General features: G+C 38.3%; 2 protein-coding genes across 2 annotated transcripts; both read left to right on the top strand.

Moving 5' to 3' along the window:
* Positions 1–6624: 6624 nt before the first annotated feature.
* On the top strand, positions 6625–7262 carry LOC147439785 (uncharacterized). The gene has a single exon (XM_086485551.1). It carries the CDS (start codon positions 6829–6831, stop codon positions 7255–7257), a length of 429 nt encoding a protein of 142 aa, XP_086341677.1. The 5' UTR covers positions 6625–6828; the 3' UTR covers positions 7258–7262.
* Positions 7263–7280: 18 nt separating this feature from the next.
* LOC147439784 (uncharacterized) lies at positions 7281–7728 on the top strand. Its single transcript, XM_086485552.1, has one exon. The coding sequence runs from the start codon at positions 7281–7283 to the stop codon at positions 7575–7577; it is 297 nt and encodes a 98-aa protein (XP_086341678.1). The 3' UTR covers positions 7578–7728.
* Positions 7729–20824: the final 13096 nt, after the last annotated feature.

Genomic DNA, 20824 nt, shown 5'->3' with positions numbered 1-20824 from the left:
TGCCTTTGATCCACAAATTTTTGAATTTGGATCACTTGTAAGGTCTCTACCATCAAATATTCAGAATTTCAGAGTTATGGTCATTTCCACCAAAATATGGTTTTCACCCTTTTTTCTCTGAATCTTTTAGCCCAAATTTGATGGTGGTAGTTCCTACTTACCCTACTCCTAAGTATTGCAATGAAACATGAAAGAAAAACAAAGAAATGATACAAAATAAAGTCAAAACAAAAAACGGTACAACACTCTAAAAGCATAGAGTAAATTGAAGAATAAAATGCTTTTGGCTATCTCACTCACAACTCGTTGGACGTCTAGAACATAACTTTTTGGTACTCAAATATTGTCAATACTCAGGGAAGTGACTCGGATGGGGCACGGAAACTCTTTGAGATTGTCAATTTCAAGAAGTGAACCTTAACAAGAGAACATGAACAACTCTACAAGAAAACCAACACTCAAGAAGTGAACCTTAACAAGAGAACATGAACAATTTCAAGAAGTGAACCTTAACAAGAGAACATGAACAACTCTACAAGAAAACCAACACTCAATGATCAGGGAAATTTGCCTATGTCCTTTCTCACATCTCTAGGTCATCACACCATTTTGGCACTCGAACGGACTGGAAATGCAATGAAACTTTAGGAGGATCTCTAGGACATCTAGGGGCACTATCCTACCAAGTCTGGTCGCAATCCAACAAGGTACCAAAATCACGATCCATCATGAAAAAGATCATGAAAATTGGAACAAAACTATCTAGAAAGGTCACCCTATGGTCTAGAAACACTCTCCTATGGTCAAAACAACTAAGAAAAATAATTTAAGCAATAAAATTGAACATTAGTCTCACTAACAAATAGTCGCGAACCTCAATGAAACTGAAAATGCTTACACTTGAACTAAAGAGCAAAGAGAGAGGAACACAATGCGGCTAAAAGCAAGGGATGGTGGTACAAAATTGGTTGTCCTTGACAGTACCTTTTGATGTTACTTTGACAAATCTTTGCAATGCGATTTATCCAAGTCATAAAAGAATTTAGTTATCATATTATATATCATTGGATACATCTTTAAAAGAGGAACATCAAAATAGAATGTCGGAAAAGTTTTGACACAAACTACAAAAATTTTACCACTCCCTACTTTTTCAGTGGCACCAATAAGATGGAAAGAAAATTGGTCCTTTTTTTGTACCACCATCCCCTGCTTTCAGCCATGCACATTTTAGAATTGAAAACTGATTACCCAATCGCTAGAAAAGTTGATTACAAGTTGGAACAGCTTTGTAGTTGGAGCATACGTACAACAGAGCTCTTGACCTTTATACCTGAGGATTTCTAAATGTCTAGTGGCTGGCTCACATGGACCTTTACAATTATGATGACATCATTACAACTCAGGGAATTGACCTGCTACTCTGAAATCAAGATTTACCTAGAGTATCACTACACTAGCTCACCAAAATAATTGACTACAAATGTGGTGTCCCGCTAAGTGTACGGCCAGGTGGATGCCCGTTCAATCTGTCTCTTAATATATGCCAAAATGGTTGGTGGATACTTTGCATGATAGTAAATTGGACGCATCTATGTCTAGTCATACTCATTTAGGTTCTCACTATGCATCTTATGTGTCAGATTGGTGGATACTTTGCATGATAGTAAATTGGACGCATCTATGTCTAGTCATACTCGTTTAGGTTCTCACTATGCATCTTATGTGTCAGATTGTTATGCTTTGACTGTGTCTAGTTTATCTGATGTGGAGGAGACTTTGTCTTTTGATGGAGCACATAATTCAAAAAATTGAATGGTTGCCATGCAATTAGAATATGATGCACTTACAAAAAATGACACATGGACTATATGTAATTTATGTCCTAGGAAGAAGGTTGTTGGTACAAAGTGGGTCTACAAGTTGAAACATGAGCCATATGATGAGATTAATCGCTACAAGGCTTGACTTGCTTCAAAAGGTTATGCACAACAGAAAGGAATAGATTATGAAGTGACTTTATCTCCCACTTGTCGTATGATTATTGTTTCATTTTCTATGTCCAACATTGATATTTCTTTCTTGAACGGTGATATATTTGAGGAACTTCATGTAGCACATCTTTGCAGTTTTCTCAAGAAAGGACAAGAAGACAAAGTGTGCAAATGTAAGAAAGCTCTTTATGGGATGATACAATATCCTTGTTTTCGGTATGCGAACACAGAAAGTCCAACAGAAAGCACTTTGTCTGTCAAGCATGATGGTGATCTAATTCTCATTGGCATTCTATATATAGATGATTTGCTAAAGTTACTAGCCTTGATGAGACATATATTACTCAATTTAAGGATGGTTTGAATGCTACTTTCAAGATGAAAGACTTGGGACTTTGCATCATTACTTGGGCATAAAATTTTAGATTCATAGAGACATTACGATGTAATTTTGGACTTGAATACTACAAACCTATTACTATTCCCATGGAAACAAGTTTAAAATTTAGTCTTCATGATGCTAGTGATCCTACCGATATTGTCACCCTTTATTGTCACATTATTTATGTATACAATACGACGCCCTCTATTTAGTATATAGTCTTACATGTCAATAGATTTATGCATAGCCCAAGGTGTAAGCATTAACATGCTGTGAACATGACTTTTTCTACTTGAGTGGCACTTTACATCTTGGCTTGGTTTATCCCAAGCGGGGATCATTGCCTCAGATTGGGCTAGTTTCTATGACACATGAGTGTCCACTATGAGTTTTTGTTCCATGCTTGGTAGCTCATGCATATAATGGTTGGTCAAGAATCAGCTATTTTAGAAAGTTCCAGTAGCGAAGTTGAGTATAGGGTAGTCTTCGTAGCTATGGTTGAGTGTGTATGGCTCAAACACCTTATTGACAAAATGGTGCCAACATCGTCTACACTGAAAATCAAAGTGCATTGGCAAATGCAGGGGAACCATTTTTCATGGTTGCACAAAGGACATTGAGGTGTATTATCAGTAAGTTAGAGAGAGACTCTCAATAGGAGAGATCAGCTAGGCTTATGTGAGAATACAATACAATCTTGTAGATCTATTCACGATGGCATTTCCTCATAAGAAGTTCAAAGCTTTTTGGAAAGCTTTGTGCTTGCTTTTCTTTGTGGATCGATCATGGCCTCAGGGCATGACACTTCCCTATACACTATGTGCCAGCTCTAATTCATTTCATATCTCCAAAGGGAGATTTGATACCATATATGTGTGTGGCAGTGATGTGTGTGAACACACTTGAGACTGTTGGGACATTTTCCCCTCACTAGGAGGTTTTTCCCGTCGTGCATTGTATATATGCCCATCATCATAGGGCTAACGTATCTTTCCATTTTGTGCACTAAGAAATATACTTTCTTATGTGGTCCTTGAGCTTCTTCATCCTCTCCAAGATGTGTATGTTTTCCTGCAACCCTATTTCCAATAGGTGGATGGATCACAAGCGTCATGAAATTTATGCTCATTTGACAACCGTGGATCCCACCACTTGGGGTTCATTCAAGGCCCTACAATATATATTGCTTAGAAACTTCCAACGTGCAAGTAGATTCTCAACCCTATATGAACCCTATTTTGATTTTCCTTTGATATATCTTTTAGCTTGTATTCAAGCACAAGACGTAATAATCTACCTTAGCTAGTTTAACATACTATAGAGGCATTATGAAGGTGCTTATGCTTAGCCTTTTATGACTAGATTGAAAATCACCATTTAATTTGTTAAAAGCTCATGAGTGGATCAAAGTAGGCACAAATGAATTAGTAGGAGAATAAAATTTTCAAGAGCTATTTGTGGTGAGAGTTGTTAGACTCTCAATACATATCTGCAAGCTGTCTTTTGTTTTTTTATCTTACTAAAAATTGTTTTCTAAAGAAGAATTGCTAATATATGTGATCTAGAGCGTTCTTTTAGTAAGGGATGGCTTTAAATCTACATTGGCAAAAGTAGCCTTTTGTTTTTTATCTCACTAAAACTCTATGCTCATGAAGAGCTTGCCATTTGGAAGTCTATCTCTTGCATTGCAATTTTTGCAAGGCATCAAGCTCATGAAGAGCTTGCCATTTGGAAGTCTATCTCTTGCATTGCAATTTTTGCAAGGCATGTCCAACTTGGGCAAGCAAAAACATCCTCTAGGTTGTTTTCTTTGGATGTAGAAAGTGGGATCCTTGCAACTTGAAGCTACGGGGGAAGTGAATCATTTTTGGTAGCTAAACATATGTATGCATATGAACATAGGAGACATTACATGTAAGAATTTTCCGTATATAAAAAATGTTATAGGAGATCTATCTCAAATCTTATGTACTCTTTAAAGTACCAGAAGCTTTTTAAAGCTTCCTATCTCGTATGTAGTGTCTTAGCATGTAGTGATTGTAGGACATGTCTAACAAGGGCAAGGCTAGGAAGAAAACGCCTCTTTTGACTGAATGAGAAGTGAGGATTTCTTTCTACATCTCTTCTAGATGCAATCTTCTATGCTTGCAACTTGAAGGAGTGTGGCCTTATGCTAGAAGTTAACCTTGTCTACAAGCACATTAATGAATAGATTGTTAGTCACTCATAGGAAACATATTGACACGTATGAGAAATGTGATGTTTCATGGAGTTTCATATTCACTTTGCTATCCATCCTCTTTGAATGAAAACAAAGTGAGGATTTCTTTCTAGATCTATTCTAGATGCAGCAATCTATGATTACAACTTGAAGGCATGTCACATGCTACAAGTTAACCTTGGCTACAAACACATTTATGATCAATTTTTGGTCACACTTCATATGGGGGAAAAAATTCGCACGTATGAGAACTAAAATGCCTCATGAGTTTTCTATTCAGTTTGTGATTTGTTAAGTTGGAATGCAAGTGATATATGCAATGGGGCTAGTGCAGGAAATACAAGGTTCTTTCCAACAAATGTGAAGTGAAGGTTTTTCTCTTGTGGGGTTTAACATCCCAGAGGTGCACCTTTCAAAATCCTCTATATCATGTGTGATTATAGATTAGTAGAAAAAATGTCTTTACAGAGTTTTGGATTGAAATAATACTACCCCTCTTTCTTTATGACTTTTCTAAAATTTGAATAAAAATGCACCTCGTGTAAGTGTAAATATGCAAGTGACATGAACTATAATATACACTCCTATTGAGTGAATTTGGTATACCTACATACCTTCAAGATGCACCTCCCAATGTTTACCTCTAAGCATTTATCCATAAAACATGCATTCAAAGCTTGTTCTAAAAAACTCTCCTTACTTACATGATTCATGAGGCGATTTAAAATAATATCTCTTTCACACACACAAAGATTTTTCTCTAAATGCAATCACCTATGCTTGCATGTTGAACGCAGCGGGGATATACAAGACGTTGACATAAGCAAACAAAATTATGATAAGATTTTTGGTTAAAGTCTCTTGGAGAGCACAATGTCATTGGAAATGCTTTGGTCAACATGTATGTTGCAACTAGTGTACTTTTAACTTATGTTTTTTAATGAGCTTCCTATTTGAGCCGTGACCTTTGGAGTGCAAGCGATGTATACAAGGTAGGGAGACTACATGGAACATCATGCCTGAGGTTGACTTAACTTAACGTGATAATTATATGAAGTCAAAAGGAACTGGCCTAGAAGGACATATATGCTTTTTTTGAGGTGGTTATTAAGGGGAATCTCATTGGATTCCCTTACGGCTTTAAGAGAAAAAGGAACAAAGGTGGCATGTGGAGAGAGGAGATAGATGTACAGGTCGGAGCAAGGAGAGAGAGAGAGAGAGAGAGATAGAGATAGATAGATAGAGAGAGAGAGGGCTTTAATTGCACCCACTATTGTTCAACCCTTAAAGACATGTGGGTGTGGGTGAGTGGACACAATCTTGTAAAACTAGTTGAATCGAAGCTTTGAACGACAAAAGAAAAACAAAAACGTGATAATTTATGATGACATCGTTAATCCAAGGCTCATGCTTCAGTCAACATGTATTTAAAATCTATTGTACTTTTGAAAACACAAAACATTACGGTGATGAGAGTGTTAGCTATAGGCTCTTAGAAAATGACGACCTAAGGCGTTATGGAAATAATTGACTTGGGCAAATAGACTTATCAAGCGATTCAAAGTCAACTATGCCTTACGGAGGTAAAGCTACAAATCACTCGAATATTTTAGCATCCGTGTATAGAACCTTTGATTTGGGATTTTGCATCTTGGACGATACTTATTGAAGAATATGCTTAGCAACATGGGTGGGGTCGAGAATCTCTAGATGTTTTTCATCGGTCTCTCAAAATGCAAATTAGTCTTAGCTTGCATGTAGCTAGCATGGGTGTCCTTGTGTGTGGTTGTTTAGAGTGTGCGGTGTGTATGTGTGATCATGTATTTGCCCCTTTCTATTTCTGTCAATTTGTAAGCCACTTGGATCGTGATCCATGTATCCTTTTTTATTTTTATGACAGAAACTGGGATAGACTAGCCCACATGTCTAACAACTGGTTTGAATCACTAGTGGTCCAAAACTCTCGAGTTTGCACACCTAAACTTCACCAAATCCCATGAACACACTCATTATACTTTTGGGAGACATATTAGAGTGGCACGTGTCAGACTTTGCAATTAAGAACTAAGTATAATTATAACACAAACTGCCTAATTGCATTAATGCATGCTGGCAATATTGAACATGGTAGAGTGGATACAACTTACAAGGCATGCTGATAATACTGACGATTACAATGATACATTAACGTAATGATACAATGATCCCCATACGATTATAAGGTAGTTAAAATGCATGGTGAAATTAAAATCATCAGGCAAGCAAGCGAGAGACTTGCAGGTGGAACTGAAGGAAAGCAGCTAGGCGCCGCCGCCAGTGGAGGTACTGGAGGAGGTAGCGTTGGTGGAGGACTCTGCAGTGGTGTTGAAGCTGGCGGCTTTTGCAGCGGCCCTATTGCAACGCCCGTAGCTGCTTTGGCAGCCAGAGCCGCAGTATGCGCTACCAGAGCCGCAATAACCAAACTGGCTGCAGCACTGCCCGGGGTTGCAGTAGCCCTTGCCACCCTGCGGCAAATTTCCGCAGCAGGGCTGCGAGCAGGCTTGGCAGTCCACCATATCCAGCTGCGTCATCATTATTACAGTGGTCGAAGCCACAAGCAGCAGCACAACAGCTGCGTGCACATCATAGAGGGCCATATTGGCTTACTTATTAAGAATTAAGCCCTAGTAAGTATCTGCTGCAGATGATGACGATGACGCAGCTGGATATGGTGGACTGTCAAGCCTGCTCGAAGCCCTGCTGCGGAAATTTTCCACAGGGAGGCAACGGCTTCTGCAACTCCGACCAGTGCTGCAGCCAGTTTGGTTATTGCGGCTCTGGTACTGCATACTGCGGCGCTGGCTGCCAAAGCAATTACGGGCGTTGCAATAGGGCCGCCTCAAAAGCCGCCACCTTTGCCACCACTGCAGAGTGCTCCACCAACGCTACCTCCGCGACCAACGTAACCTCCTCCACCACCTCCACTGGCGGGGGCGCCTAGCTGCTTTCTTTCAGTTACTCGCCTCCATTTGCAAGTCTCTCGCTTGCTTACCCGCTGTCTGCTATGCGTTTATAGTTTCACTATGCATTTTAATTACGCGGGAATGCCTTAATGTACCACTGCAAATATCGCTTGTACAATTTTGCCGGCATGTATTCATGGACCTACTGTTATACTCGTTCTAGGAATTTCGTTAAGTTTCGGGGTGCCAGCCAAGACGTTTTGGACCTACTCTTGGTTCAATCTAGTTGGTAGGCCTATCAGTTGGTCTGTCCCAGTCGGTCATTGAAAAAAATTACGAAGGAACAAATACATCATCACTCACTCTCTCTCTCTCTCTCTCTCACACACACACACACACACACACACACACACACACACACACACACGTATATATGGAGCTCAAAACAACCACACACAAGGACGCTCAACATGCAAACATAAGTGATGGTATGAAAACCGTCATAACATATTTGTCACAAGAAACACAACAATACTTAGTTGCCCTACCTTGTTGTAAACATCACTTGCACTCCAAGAGATCACACGTTAAATAAGAAGCTCGTGCTTCAAAGGTACACCAAATATAACATACATGTTGACCAAAGCATTTCCAACCACATTGTTTTCCTCCAAGACCCTCTAGCTAAAAATCTCACCATAACTTTGTTTACCGATGTAGCATCTTGTATATCCGATGTGTTCAAGATGCAAGCATTGGTGATTGCACCTAGAGGAAAACCTTTCTTTGGGGACTTGTGGTTGGGGGGGGGGGGGGGGGGGGGGGGGATTTTATCTCATAAAAAAAGTTTACAAAATTACGTTCACAAAAGGATTTTCATTGTTATTGGAAAAAAACCCATCTGTTTCTTTTTTAAAAAAATGAGCCTTTTTTAGTGCCTCATGAACATCATGTAAGTAAAGGGATTTTTTAACACAAGTCTTCCTATGCATGTTGTATGGATAAATGCTTAGAGGTAAAACCCCCCAAGACTAAAACCTGCACTACACATTTGAAGAAATTAATTATTAGGAAAAATTTGGACTCTCAAAGGGGCCCTGTAAGGATTTTGACTTTCTCTCTCTTGTCCAAAACGTGTGCATGATAAAAAAATGTAGAAATGAAATCAATTTTTTTTGGACCTTTTGGATTTAGAATGTACTCATCGCGATCTATCCATTGATATATAGCATGTTATCTTATTCTTTATATTCTAGAAGATTTCATTTTTGATGTGATAATTCTATCTTATAAATGGAATCTGTCTCCGCATTTCAACTTCAGCGGGGAGGCCATAACTTCTACAAATCAACTCCAAATTTGTCAAAGTTTGGGGATTTAGCACTTAGTTTCTAAGATCTTTCCAATGATATGTTGGTTGATTAGGGTTTTTATAAAGCATTTATGTACTTCACCGGGTTGCTCACTTTGGACAAGAGAGGCAAAGTCAAACCTCCTTTTAGGGCCCATTTCAGAGTCCAAATTTTCTCTAATGCTTGTATTTCATATACCAACCTTGTAGTGCATATCACTTGCATTCCAATGGGCCACACATGAATAGAGAAATCATGAGAACATTCTCTTGAAAGTATATCGCACCTCTTGTAAGTGTCAACAAAAGCAATGTTATATGTGTTTGTAACCAAGGTATCTTTCTTCCGTATGTGTGACTAATAATCTGATCATAATTGTGTTTGTAATGCAAGGGTAACATCTAGTATAACATCACATGCCTTCGAGTTGCAAGTATAGATTAGTGCATCTAGAGATCTAGAAAGGAATTGTTAGGCCTGGGGCTAAAGGGGGTGCAATATGTAATCATGTTAATGTATAACGTGAGTTCGAAAGGAGGGGTTTTAAAATACAAAATTTTTAGACAATTTAACAGAGATACATTAGAATAAGGGACTTCTATATTCAAGTTTGGAAACAAATCCTAAAATAAGGGGTCATTTTATTCATTCAGACATATTAGAAGAGGGCTCTTCTTAATACCCCACAAACGTACGTTATATAGGGATATTGAATGGTGAACCCCCCGAGGCTTGGGGTAAGACGGGCGAGGGGCAAGGTCCGGGACACACTTGCGGTATAGGGTACATATTTAGTAGGCAAGGGCCTATATTAGGCATGGTTGGGTAAAGACATGCATGTGCTAGTCCCCAAGTCCTCATATTGGTATTAGAGCTCAGAGGAGCATGGCAACCATAGAGGAGGGGGAGAATTGGCATGGAGCTTCTCTCTCTCTCTCTCTCTCTCTCTCTCTCTCTCTCTCTCTCTCTCTCTTTGTTGAAATGTGTATTTATATTACTTTAGATGAGATCCTATCTGAGGTCATAAGAGCCTCATAAACTGGATACACTTGTCTCACATCTTGTAGTTTGAGATACTAACACAGTCTTCCCACAATTTGTTAAAAATAATTTCCCAAGGTATAGTGACCTTACATAGGGAGACTTTTTCAAAGCAAGCATAATGCCTTAATGTACCACGCCAATTATTGCTTCTCCTTGTAAGTTATGAGGATGGCTTTTACGTTGTATCCACTCTACCTTGTACAATATTGTTATCATGTATTCATGTACCTACTGTTATACTTGTTCTAGGACTTTTGTTAAGTTTCGGGGTGCCAGCCAAGACGTTTTGGACCTACGCTTGGTTCAATCTAGTTGGTAGGCCTATCAGTTGGTTTGTCCCACTCCGCCACCTTGGATAGTGGTTTCCAAATTGAAAAAAATATGAAGGAACAAATACATCATGACACACACACACACACATGTATGGAGCTCAAAACAACCACACACAAGGACGCTCAACATGCATAGATAAGTGATTCTATAAAAACCGTCATAACGTATTTGTTGAAAGAAACCCAACAATACTTAGTTTCCCTACCTTGTTGTGCACATCACTTGCACTCATGTTAAATAGGAAGCTCGTGCTTTAAAGGTACACCAAATATAACATACATGTTGACTAAAGCATTTCCAACCACATTGTTTTCCTCCAAGACCCTCTAACTAAAAATCTCATCATAACTTTGTTTACTGCTGTAGCATCTTGTATATCCGATTTTTGAACACAAGTCTTCCTTTGCATGTTGTATGGATAAATTCTTAGAGGTAAAACCCCCCAAGACAAAAACCTGCACTACACATTTGAAGAAAATAATTATTAGGAAAAATTTGGACTCTCAAAGGGGCCCTATAAGGACTTTGACATTCTCTCTCTTGTCCAAAACGGGTGCAGGGTAAAAAATTTAGAAATGAAATCAAAATTTACCGGACCTTTTGGATTTAGAATGTACTCATCGAGATCTATCCATTGATATATACCATGTTATCTTATTCCTTATATTCTAGAATATTTCATTTTTTGATGTGACAATTCTATCTTGTAAATGGAATCTCTCCCCACATTTCAACTTCAGCGGGGAGGCCATAACTTCTACAAATCAACTCCAAATTTGTCGGAGTTTGGGGATTTAGCACCTAATTTCTAAGAGCTTTCCAATGATATGTTGGTTGATAGGGTTTTTATAAAGCGTTTATGTACTTCACCAAGTTGCCGACTTTGGACAAGAGAGACAAAGTCAAACCTCCTTTTAGGGCCCCTTTGAGAGTCCAAATTTTCCCTAATGCTTGTATTTCATACACCAACCTTGTAGTGCATATCACTTGAATTCCAAAAACCCACACATGGATAGAAAAATCATGAGAACATTCTCTTGAAAGTACATCGCATCTCTTGTAAGTGTCAACAAAAGCAATGCTATATGTGTTTGTAACCAAGGCATCTTTTCTCCATATGTGTGACTAACAATATGATCATAATTGTGATTGTAATGCAACGGTAGCTTCTAGTATAACATCACATGCCTTCAAGTTGCAAGTATAGATTATTGTATCTAGAGATCTAGAAAGAGAAAGAGATTGTTAGGCCTGGGGCTCGGAGGGTGCAATATGTAATCATGTTAATGTATAATGTGAGTTCGAAAGGAGGGGTTTTAAAATACAAAATTTTTAGACAATTTAACAAAGGTACATCAGAATAAGGGATTTCTATATTCAATTTGGGAAAAAATCCTAAAATAAAGGGTCATTTTATTCATTCCGACATTTTAAAAGAGGGTTCTTTTTAATACTCCCACGAACGCACGTTATATAGGGGTATTGAACGGTGAACCCCTGAGCCCTGGGGTAAGATGGGCCAGGGCCAAGGTCTGGGACACACTTGCAGTATAGGGTACATATTTAGTAGGCAAGGGCCTATATTAGGCATGGTTGGGTGAAGAGTTGCATGTGCTAGTCCCCAAGTCCTCATATTGGTATTAGAGCTCAGAGGAGCATGGCAGCCATGGAGGAGGGGGAGAGGTGGCGTGGAGATTCTCTCTCTCTCTCTCTCTCTCTCTCTCTCTCTCTCTCTCTCTCTCTCTCTCTCTCTCTCTCTCTCTCTCTCTCTCTCTCTCTCTCTCTTTGTTGAAATCTGTATTTACATTACTTTACATGAGATCCTATCTGAGGTCATAAGAGCCTCATAAACTGGATAGAGTTGTCTTGCATCTTGTCGTTCGAGATACTAACACAGTCTTTCCACATTTAAAATAAAATAAAATCCCAAGGTATAGTGACCTTACATAGGGAGACTTTTTCAAAGCAAGCATAACTCCTGGAAATCCAAAGAAAGAACATGAACCAAACTTTGAGTGACTGCATATAGAAATTCAAGGTTGCATCGAGAAATTTGCACAATCCAAAAGTTAAAGAAAAGGCAAACAACTTGACAGGAGTTCAAGGCTGTACATGTGAATTATCCAAAACCACCAGTCCCTTACTTTTTTGCAGTTCCAAAAAGTATGTTTGATAGTCTCCCCGGCTTTACAAGTTGGGCATCTTCCATCGAAGGTGGCCTTTTTCAGCAGCAGCTCTCCACAAGTAAGAGAGGCAGTAAGCAGTGTCCATAGGAACACCTTATGTTTGTGTGAGCAAGGCAGACTCCAAATTGCTGCAAGTCTCTGAATCCACCTGTGTTGAGTCCTTGTAATTTTCCAATATCGATTACATCTGGTAGAGACATCAATATCTGGTGTGAGTAGACTGTAAAACTATACTGTAGTTGAAGTCCACCAACACTTTGAGGAAGTTTCCAATCTCTAAATCTCTCCCATAGGTTTTTTGTAAGAGGGCACTTGCAATTTGAAGATATGTGAGTATGCAAATCAGCCCAAGTTCTTCTGAAAGCGGTGGACAATCTGTATTGTCTCCTAGCTTTAAAAAAGGGGACAGACAATTCCTGAGAGTCCAACATTTGTCCAATACAAGTGATACCTTTCCTGAACATCCTAATGGTAGGCTTCTTGATAATCAAATCAAGTGGATGTTTGAACAGAAAGATAAAAAAAACATTCTATTTATCGAGAGAGTTGCCAGTGTGTCTCAGCCTGCCCTACCAAATCAGATGAGAGCATGTAAATTTCCAAGAGAGAATGAGCATCTGACTCGTGTGACAAGCGGTTTTAATAGGAGCATGAGAAAATAGCTTGTCCCAGTCACACAAGTTCCGTACTCCATGAAAGTACACAACAGACATAGAGATAATATCCCACATACATCTGGACCAAGTAGTGTCCCTCTTAAACATATGTTTTACCATAGTAGCTCTTCTAGCATGGGCATGTGCGTGGAGATCTAAGACTTCTAAGTCTCCTTTAAGTTTCGGATAGGTGACGAAATCCTAGCTCATGAAGGCACAGGTCTTTCCTTGGTTACCCCACAAGAACCTTTTCAATAAAGAGATAACTCTCCTAAGATGTGATTTCCTCTAGCCAAGCAAGGGTAAGTAATACAATAAGTATGGAACAAGAATTTCCTTGACTATTCTAAGCCTGACATGCAAATGCCACTCATCACAATACCAAGTAGCAATTTTTGTTTTTAGTCTAGTCAACACTCATTGTACTAGCTTCTTATTGATTGTCTGCACACCAATAGGATATCCTAGATATCTTACAACTTGATCTTCAAGAGCTCTTTTCCCTGCCCACACCAGCTGATTGAATTCTTTAGCATTAGCATCAATGAGCAGTGATTTCTGCAAGTTCAGGTTCATACCAGCTGCAAGGGAGAATACTGCAAGATATGACATGCATCTAGTGAGATTAAGGTTATTTGACTACAAAAATGTCAGAGTATCATCTGCAAACCCAAGAGCCACTAGTTGTGTCACGGGAACCGAATAAAAGAGATAGACAGCAAAACAGAGAAAGAAATCTTTGTATTGATAGTGTTTGATACAACAGAGGAGCAAAATATATATGGGCGCACTCCGTTGTACGGAGCTCGAACCTCCCGACCACCCCCGAGCTTCAGTTCGCTTGCATGCAGCGTCTCACTCGCACTCGCACTCGCACTCGCACTCGCAGAAGAAGAGATCGGTGAATGATCCCCAAACGCACCATCCGTCGTGCTTTTATCCTTCTTTTCCTCGAAAAGCCTGCACGATTTTCGTACCAAGTATACCTGCGAGAATAATTTAAGAACGTGATCGCTAAGCGATCCGTAAAGGTTAGATTTCTATCATGACACTTTGCACAGATCCTGTTTCACACATTGATTTCTGCATCGCCTACAAAATAGCCAAAAGAACATACTCGTGCAACCAATTCAACATGATAATCAAAGTAAAAAAAAAACAATTATATACCTTCATAATCTCAATTGCCATACTCTATCATGAAGAAACAATCCACTTCTTGGTTGATAGCAGGGAGAACTGTATGATGTTGTATGTCTGTCTGTCCCTGTGTACACTACACTGCTGCTGCTTTCTGTTTGTTTTCATCATAACTTATACAAACAAACTCAGAACAAAGCGATCCAGGTACTCAAAACGACGGGAATAGGTCTGGTCTACAAGGTAGCGTAGACAGAATTGCAAAAAACGTCTCTGTTTGGCTAAAAACGCAACTTTTAGGTCGCGACTCATAAAACCTCTATTTTTGGGTATCCACTACTTTTACAACTTATTTTAAGCCTACCCATGCATTTTAAGCTAAAACACATAAATATAAAATATTGATATTAATAAAAATCTTAATTTTACTGTTCATAGACAGACTATCTGTTATTCATTAATCTTTATCAAATCCGTCTTTAGTGTATTATTAAAAAAAAAGAATATATGTTCTCTCTTAAGATTTCAACTCATTCGTATCAGCTCTATTTAATAGACTATTCAACAATCTTTCAAATCGTGCTAACGAAAGATATGCCCTACTACATTCTTTTCGACTTTAAGAACTTCAAATATTAGTCCTATTCCATTCTCCCCTTATCAAAATTAACTCTGTCCTCAGAGTTGGTCTAAAGAGAGAAAAATTCTCTTTGCAAAACACTAAGATCAACCCATGATGCATCCTCTACTGGATAGTTCTGCCACTTAACCAAAACTTCCACAATGTCTCTATTTCTCATATGTTTAAAACGCCTATCTAGTACTAAGTCTGATTCTACAGTCAATGGTCCGTCATCTTTCAACTTAGAGTTGTCCTGTAAAACATGATGCACATTAGGAACATACTTTTTCAATAAACTCACATAGAATACATGATGCACTTTAACATGAGAAGGCAATTCCAATTTGTAAGCTAATGAACCAATGCGCTTCAAAATTTTAAATGGACCAACAAATCGTGGAGACAATCTTCTATCATTTCCAAGAATCAAATGAGACTTCTCAGGAATAACCGTTAAAAAACCATATCACCAGTTTCATACTCCACAACACGATGTTTCTTGTCATAATACAGTTTATGTCTCTTTTGAGATTCTCTAATATTCCCCCTGATTTTGGCCAACTCGTTATCCATTTTCTCAAGCATCTCACGTGACAGTTCTACCTTATTCCTCGAGCTAAGAAAATTTATAGGTGTGGGACAATTATAGCCATACATTGCCTCAAACGGAGTCATCCTAATAGATGAATGATATGAACTGTTGTATGCAAATTCAAGCAAAGGCAAATATTCATTCCAATTAGATTGGTTTTCATTGACATACATTCGTAACATATCTTCTAAAATACGATTCACCCTCTCCGTTTCCGCATCGTTTTGAGGATGGAAAGCATTAGACATGCGTAACTGGGTACTTATAGAGTCAAAAGTCGCTCTCCAGAAATGAGAAGTGAACTTAGAATCTCTGTCAGACACTATGCTCTTGGGCATGCCATGCAAACGAAATATCTCTTTCATAAACAAGTATGCAATGGTCAATGCAGTATAAATTATTTTTACAGGAAAGAAGTGAGCTTGTGTTGTGAATCTATCTACCACCAGAAAGATCGAATCATACCCTCCACAAGTAGTAGGAAGTCTAATGATAAAGTCCATGGATATACACTCCCACTTCTGTAAAGGAATGTCTAAGGGTTGAAGGTCACCAGGCATCCTCTTATGCTCAATCTTAACTTGTTGACATTGAAAGCACTCACACACATAATTCTTAACATCCAATTTCATATGCAGCCAAAAGAATAAGGTTTTAATCTTTTCATATGTCTTATTTAATCCAAGATGACCACAAAAAGGTGAATTATGACACTCATGCAGAATTTGACTCTTAAAAGCAGAATTTGCAGGAATACACAAGCGGTCATAATAATACAGATTTTCCTTATACAAGTGATATCTGTTCTCATACCTCTCACCAATATTCTCACTCAAGAATTTCAAAATAGGCATATAAAAAGAATCATTTTCAACTTCAGCATGCATATCATCAATCAAATTGGATCGCACAACAGTCAAAAAATTACCCATGGGCATACGACTCAATGCATCTGCAACTTTATTTTCTTTTTCACACAAATACTTCAAATCAAAGTCATACTCAGCCAGTAAAATCACATCTTCTTTGTCTGTTATTTAACAAAGGAGTGATGAAAATATACTTCACACGTTTTGATGATCAAGTCATCCAATTACACATTTTACGCCAATGCATTTAATCCAAACCAACATATAAACAACACAACAACAGCAAGCAAAATTCCACGTCAAAATATGTATAATCCTCATTTCAATTTCCTAACTCATATATGCAACCCACCTCCTTCTTGTGTCAAAACACAACCTAATTGTTAACCACTAGCGTCACAGGACACAACAAATGTTTTTCCCATCTCAGGAACTTTTAAAACATAATTTTCGCGCTATTTTAGCCTTCAAGGTCTCAAAGCAGTCTCACAGCTAGAAGTCCACACAAAACCCTGTTTTCTTGGTCAATTCGGTCAAAGGACTTGGTATCTTAGAGAAATCTTTAATGTGTGCTCTCTCATATTGTGCTAGACCCATAAAGATTCTTACATCTCTTACTAACATAGTCTTAACTTTATCAAGATCAATGTGAATCCCCTCTTTAGAAATCACTCTTCCCAAATACACAATCTGATCCTTTGCAAAACAATACTTACTTGCTTTGGCATAAATTTATGTTCACGCAAAACCTCAAATGTTTTCTTTAAGTGCAATGCACGATCTTCTTCATTCGTAGAATACACAAAAAATATTATCCAAGAATACCAGAATGAAGTCATCAAGATACGAGTGAAAAATATTATTCATTAAGCAGATGAAAGTTTGTTGGTGCATTAGTCAAACCAAAAGCAAGAACTCTAAATTCATTATGTTCATAACGTGTACGAAAAGAAAATCTTTAGAATTTCCTCGACCTTAATGCGGATTTGATGGTAGCCAGAACGAAGATCAACCTTTGAAAATATTGTGGACCCACTCAAATGACTAAGCAGTTCATCTATGTGAGGAAGAGGATATTTGTTCTTAATGGTCTTTTTGTTTAATCCCCTATAGTCGATGCATAACCTATATATACCATTTTTTCTTTTGGATAACACAGGACTACCCAAGGAGATACACTAGGTTTAATGAAACCCTTTTTCAAAAGATCATCAAGTTGTATCTTGAGCTCTTTAAGCTCATCAATATCGAACCTTTATGGAGATCTGGAATAAGGTGTCGCTTCTGGATATAGATCTATGGCATGTCTACCGCTCTAGGCGGAGGTTATACCAGGAAGATCGTCCGGAACACATCCTTAAATTCATGTAAGAGATCCTCTATAAATTCTCGATTTGTCTTTTGTTTATCCCCAGATTCTCTTTAATCTCATTAGCAACACAAGAGTTCAACTCTCACACTCTTTTCTAAGTCACCTTATCAATTCCATTGCCAAAACTAGATTTAGAATCTCTTTCTTTCCACAAAGAGTGTGACTTATCATCATCAAATAATTAAAGATATATATTTTTTTCTTAACAATCAATCAAAACATGATTTTCAATGATCTAGTTGATACCAATGATAACGTCATGCATATCAATGTTTATGTTATAGAAATCATCTTTATGATTTCGACTCTTCAAAGAAAAAAAAAACAAATTTTCTACTAACTCTTTCGTGGAACTATTATTACCACTAGTTAAGTCCACAAGTCTTTTAACTTCTCGATTTAATTTCAAGTTTAATTTCTCAATCAATTTAGACGATAAGAAGCAATGAATACTATCCAAATCAATTAAGAAATTCAAATTTTAATCTCAACTTCTACGCATAAATTCGATCTCACAGAAGCTTTCAAAGGACGTATCAAAGACATAAAACATCACAAAGAAGAGGTAGATGACTTACCTTTATCGTACCCATCGCCAAAAGTCTCCAATTGAGCCATCTTGGTACGTATTGTCTTATCGGTCACCTTGCTCGAGCATTCGAAAGTCTCGTGGTCGTGTTCTCGATATTGAAAGTATAATCCAAATCTTTGAGTTCTTCAATCCACGCTTCTAAATCTTCGCATATCTTTCTTATGCCATCAAACTCTTTAAGCTTAGCCTTCGTTAAGAATGATTTGGTTGTCGCTTCTCCCATATCGTCATCGTTTCTTTTGGCGGTACCCCAACGCCGCCACCATGATTATTGTTTCCAGGTGGATTAGCATGGTTTTCACCTTCATGTTGGCCATCAAGGTCTACATAGATATCAAGCTCTCGTGCTGCTTTGCCCCGCAGAGCCTCAGCACGCTCCCGATTTGCAATTTTCATATCTTCTTATAGTCGCCGAATCAAGTCTTCTTGCTCCTTCATCCTCCTCTCGTATCCTTCCATGTCCAGAATCAACCGCTTGCTCTGATATCAATTGTCACGGGAACCGAATAACAGAAATAGACAGCAAAACAGAGGACGAAATCTTTGTATTGATAGTGTTTGATACAACAGAGGAGCAAAATATATATGGGCGCACTCCGTTGTACGGAGCTCGAACCTCCCGACCACCCCCGAGCTTCAGTTCGCTTGCATGCAGCGTCTCACTCGCACTCGCACTCGCAGAAGAAGAGATCGGTGAATGATCCCCAAACGCACCATCCGTCGTGTTTTTATCCTTCTTTTCCTCGAAAAGCCTGCACGATTTTCGTACCAAGTATACCTGCGAGAATAATTTAAGAACGTGATCGCTAAGCGATCCGTAAAGGTTAGATTTCTATCATGACACTTTGCACAGATCCTGTTTCACACATTGATTTCTGCATCGCCTACAAAATAGCCAAAAGAACATACTCGTGCAACCAATTCAACATGATAATCAAAGTAAAAAAAAAAACAATTATATACCTTCATAATCTCAATTGCCATACTCTATCATGAAGAAACAATCCACTTCTTGGTTGATAGCAGGGAGAACTGTATGATGTTGTATGTCTGTCTGTCCCTGTGTACACTACACTGCTGCTGCTTTCTGTTTGTTTTCATCATAACTTATACAAACAAACTCAGAACAGAGCGATCCAGGTACTCAAAACGACGGGAATAGGTCTGGTCTACAAGGTAGCGTGGACAGAATTGCAAAAAACGTCTCTGTTTGGCTAAAAACGTAACTTTTAGGTCGCGACTCATAAAACCTCTATTTTTGGGTATCCACTACTTTTACAACTTATTTTAAGCCTACCCATGCATTTTAAGCTAAAACACATAAATATAAAATATTGATATTAATAAAAATCTCAATTTTACTGTTCATAGACAGACTATCTGTTATTCATTAATCTTTATCAAACCCGTCTTTAGTGTATTATTAAAAAAAAAGAATATATGTTTTCTCTTAAGATTTCAACTCATTCGTATCAGCTCTATTTAATAGACTATTCAACAATCTTTCAAATCGTGCTAACGAAAGATATGCCCTGCTACATTCTTTTCGACTTTAAGAACTTCAAATATTAGTCCTATTACAAGTTGCTTCTTGGGAAATTGAAGACCTTTGATTCTCCCTAATGCATCTTGTTTATCTAGAAAAGAAAACAAGGGATGTGTGCTGACTGCAAAGAAAAGAAGACTTAAGGGGCACCCTTGCCTGACTGATCTTTGTGTAGAAACACGGGCTGTTAGTCTACCATTAACAATAATCCTAAAAGAAGCATGCTCTCCTAACATAAAAATACATGAGCTTATTTTTTCTCCCAACCCCATTTTGTCCATAATAGCATGTACAAAGTCCCACGCAACAATATCAAAGGCTTTAGCATAGTCCAATTGCAACATAACCATATTCTGATCAGTTTTGATAGCATACTCAGTGCCCAATTGCACAACAAGAATTAATATTGTCCAGAATGGAGCTTCCTCCAATGAACCCTGTTTGATTAATATGGATATGTTTTTGAAGTAGAGGGGAGACTCTGATGGCTACTACCTTTGCCAACACTATGTAGAGAAGGCCCATCACAATGATGGGCCTCCATTGAGACAGATGAGTACAAAACTTTTGCATAGGGATAAGCTTGATGATCCCTTCCTTTAAAATCGCATCCATAAGAAGCATCTACGGGTTTGTTAAGAATGTTGTCATAGTGATCCAGACATTTGCATAATGTTCTGGCAGTCCCCACTGACCTCATACCCATCCTCTCTTATGAGTTTAGTGATTGCTTCTCTGTTATGCTTTGCTTTCAGCTTAAGAAAGAACCCTTTTGAGGTGTCATTTACATCTGCAAGTTCCCTAACTCTACATCTAAAACTACATTTAGCAACCTCCTGCTTAGCTAGGGAAAGCAAGGTGCCCTTTACATCCTCAATTTCTTTACATGTTTGGACAATAGTATGGCATGTATGCACTACATCCAAGAATGGCTGAAGTTTTCGAGTTAGAACACACAGTTTTTGCCTTTTTATTGCTGCA

Source organism: Adiantum capillus-veneris, chromosome 16 (assembly GCF_014529385.1).
Source record: "Adiantum capillus-veneris isolate H3 chromosome 16, ASM1452938v2, whole genome shotgun sequence".
Classification (NCBI taxonomy): Eukaryota; Viridiplantae; Streptophyta; class Polypodiopsida; order Polypodiales; family Pteridaceae; genus Adiantum; species Adiantum capillus-veneris.
Note: the sequence above shows the minus strand (reverse complement) of the source record. Positions and strands in the feature narration are given on the sequence as shown.

Excerpts from the sequence above, each read along its gene's own strand:
- LOC147439785 (XM_086485551.1), top strand. The coding sequence starts at position 6,829 with ATGCATGGTGAAATTAAAATCATCAGGCAAGCAAGCGAGAGACTTGCA.
- LOC147439784 (XM_086485552.1), top strand. The coding sequence starts at position 7,281 with ATGATGACGATGACGCAGCTGGATATGGTGGACTGTCAAGCCTGCTCG.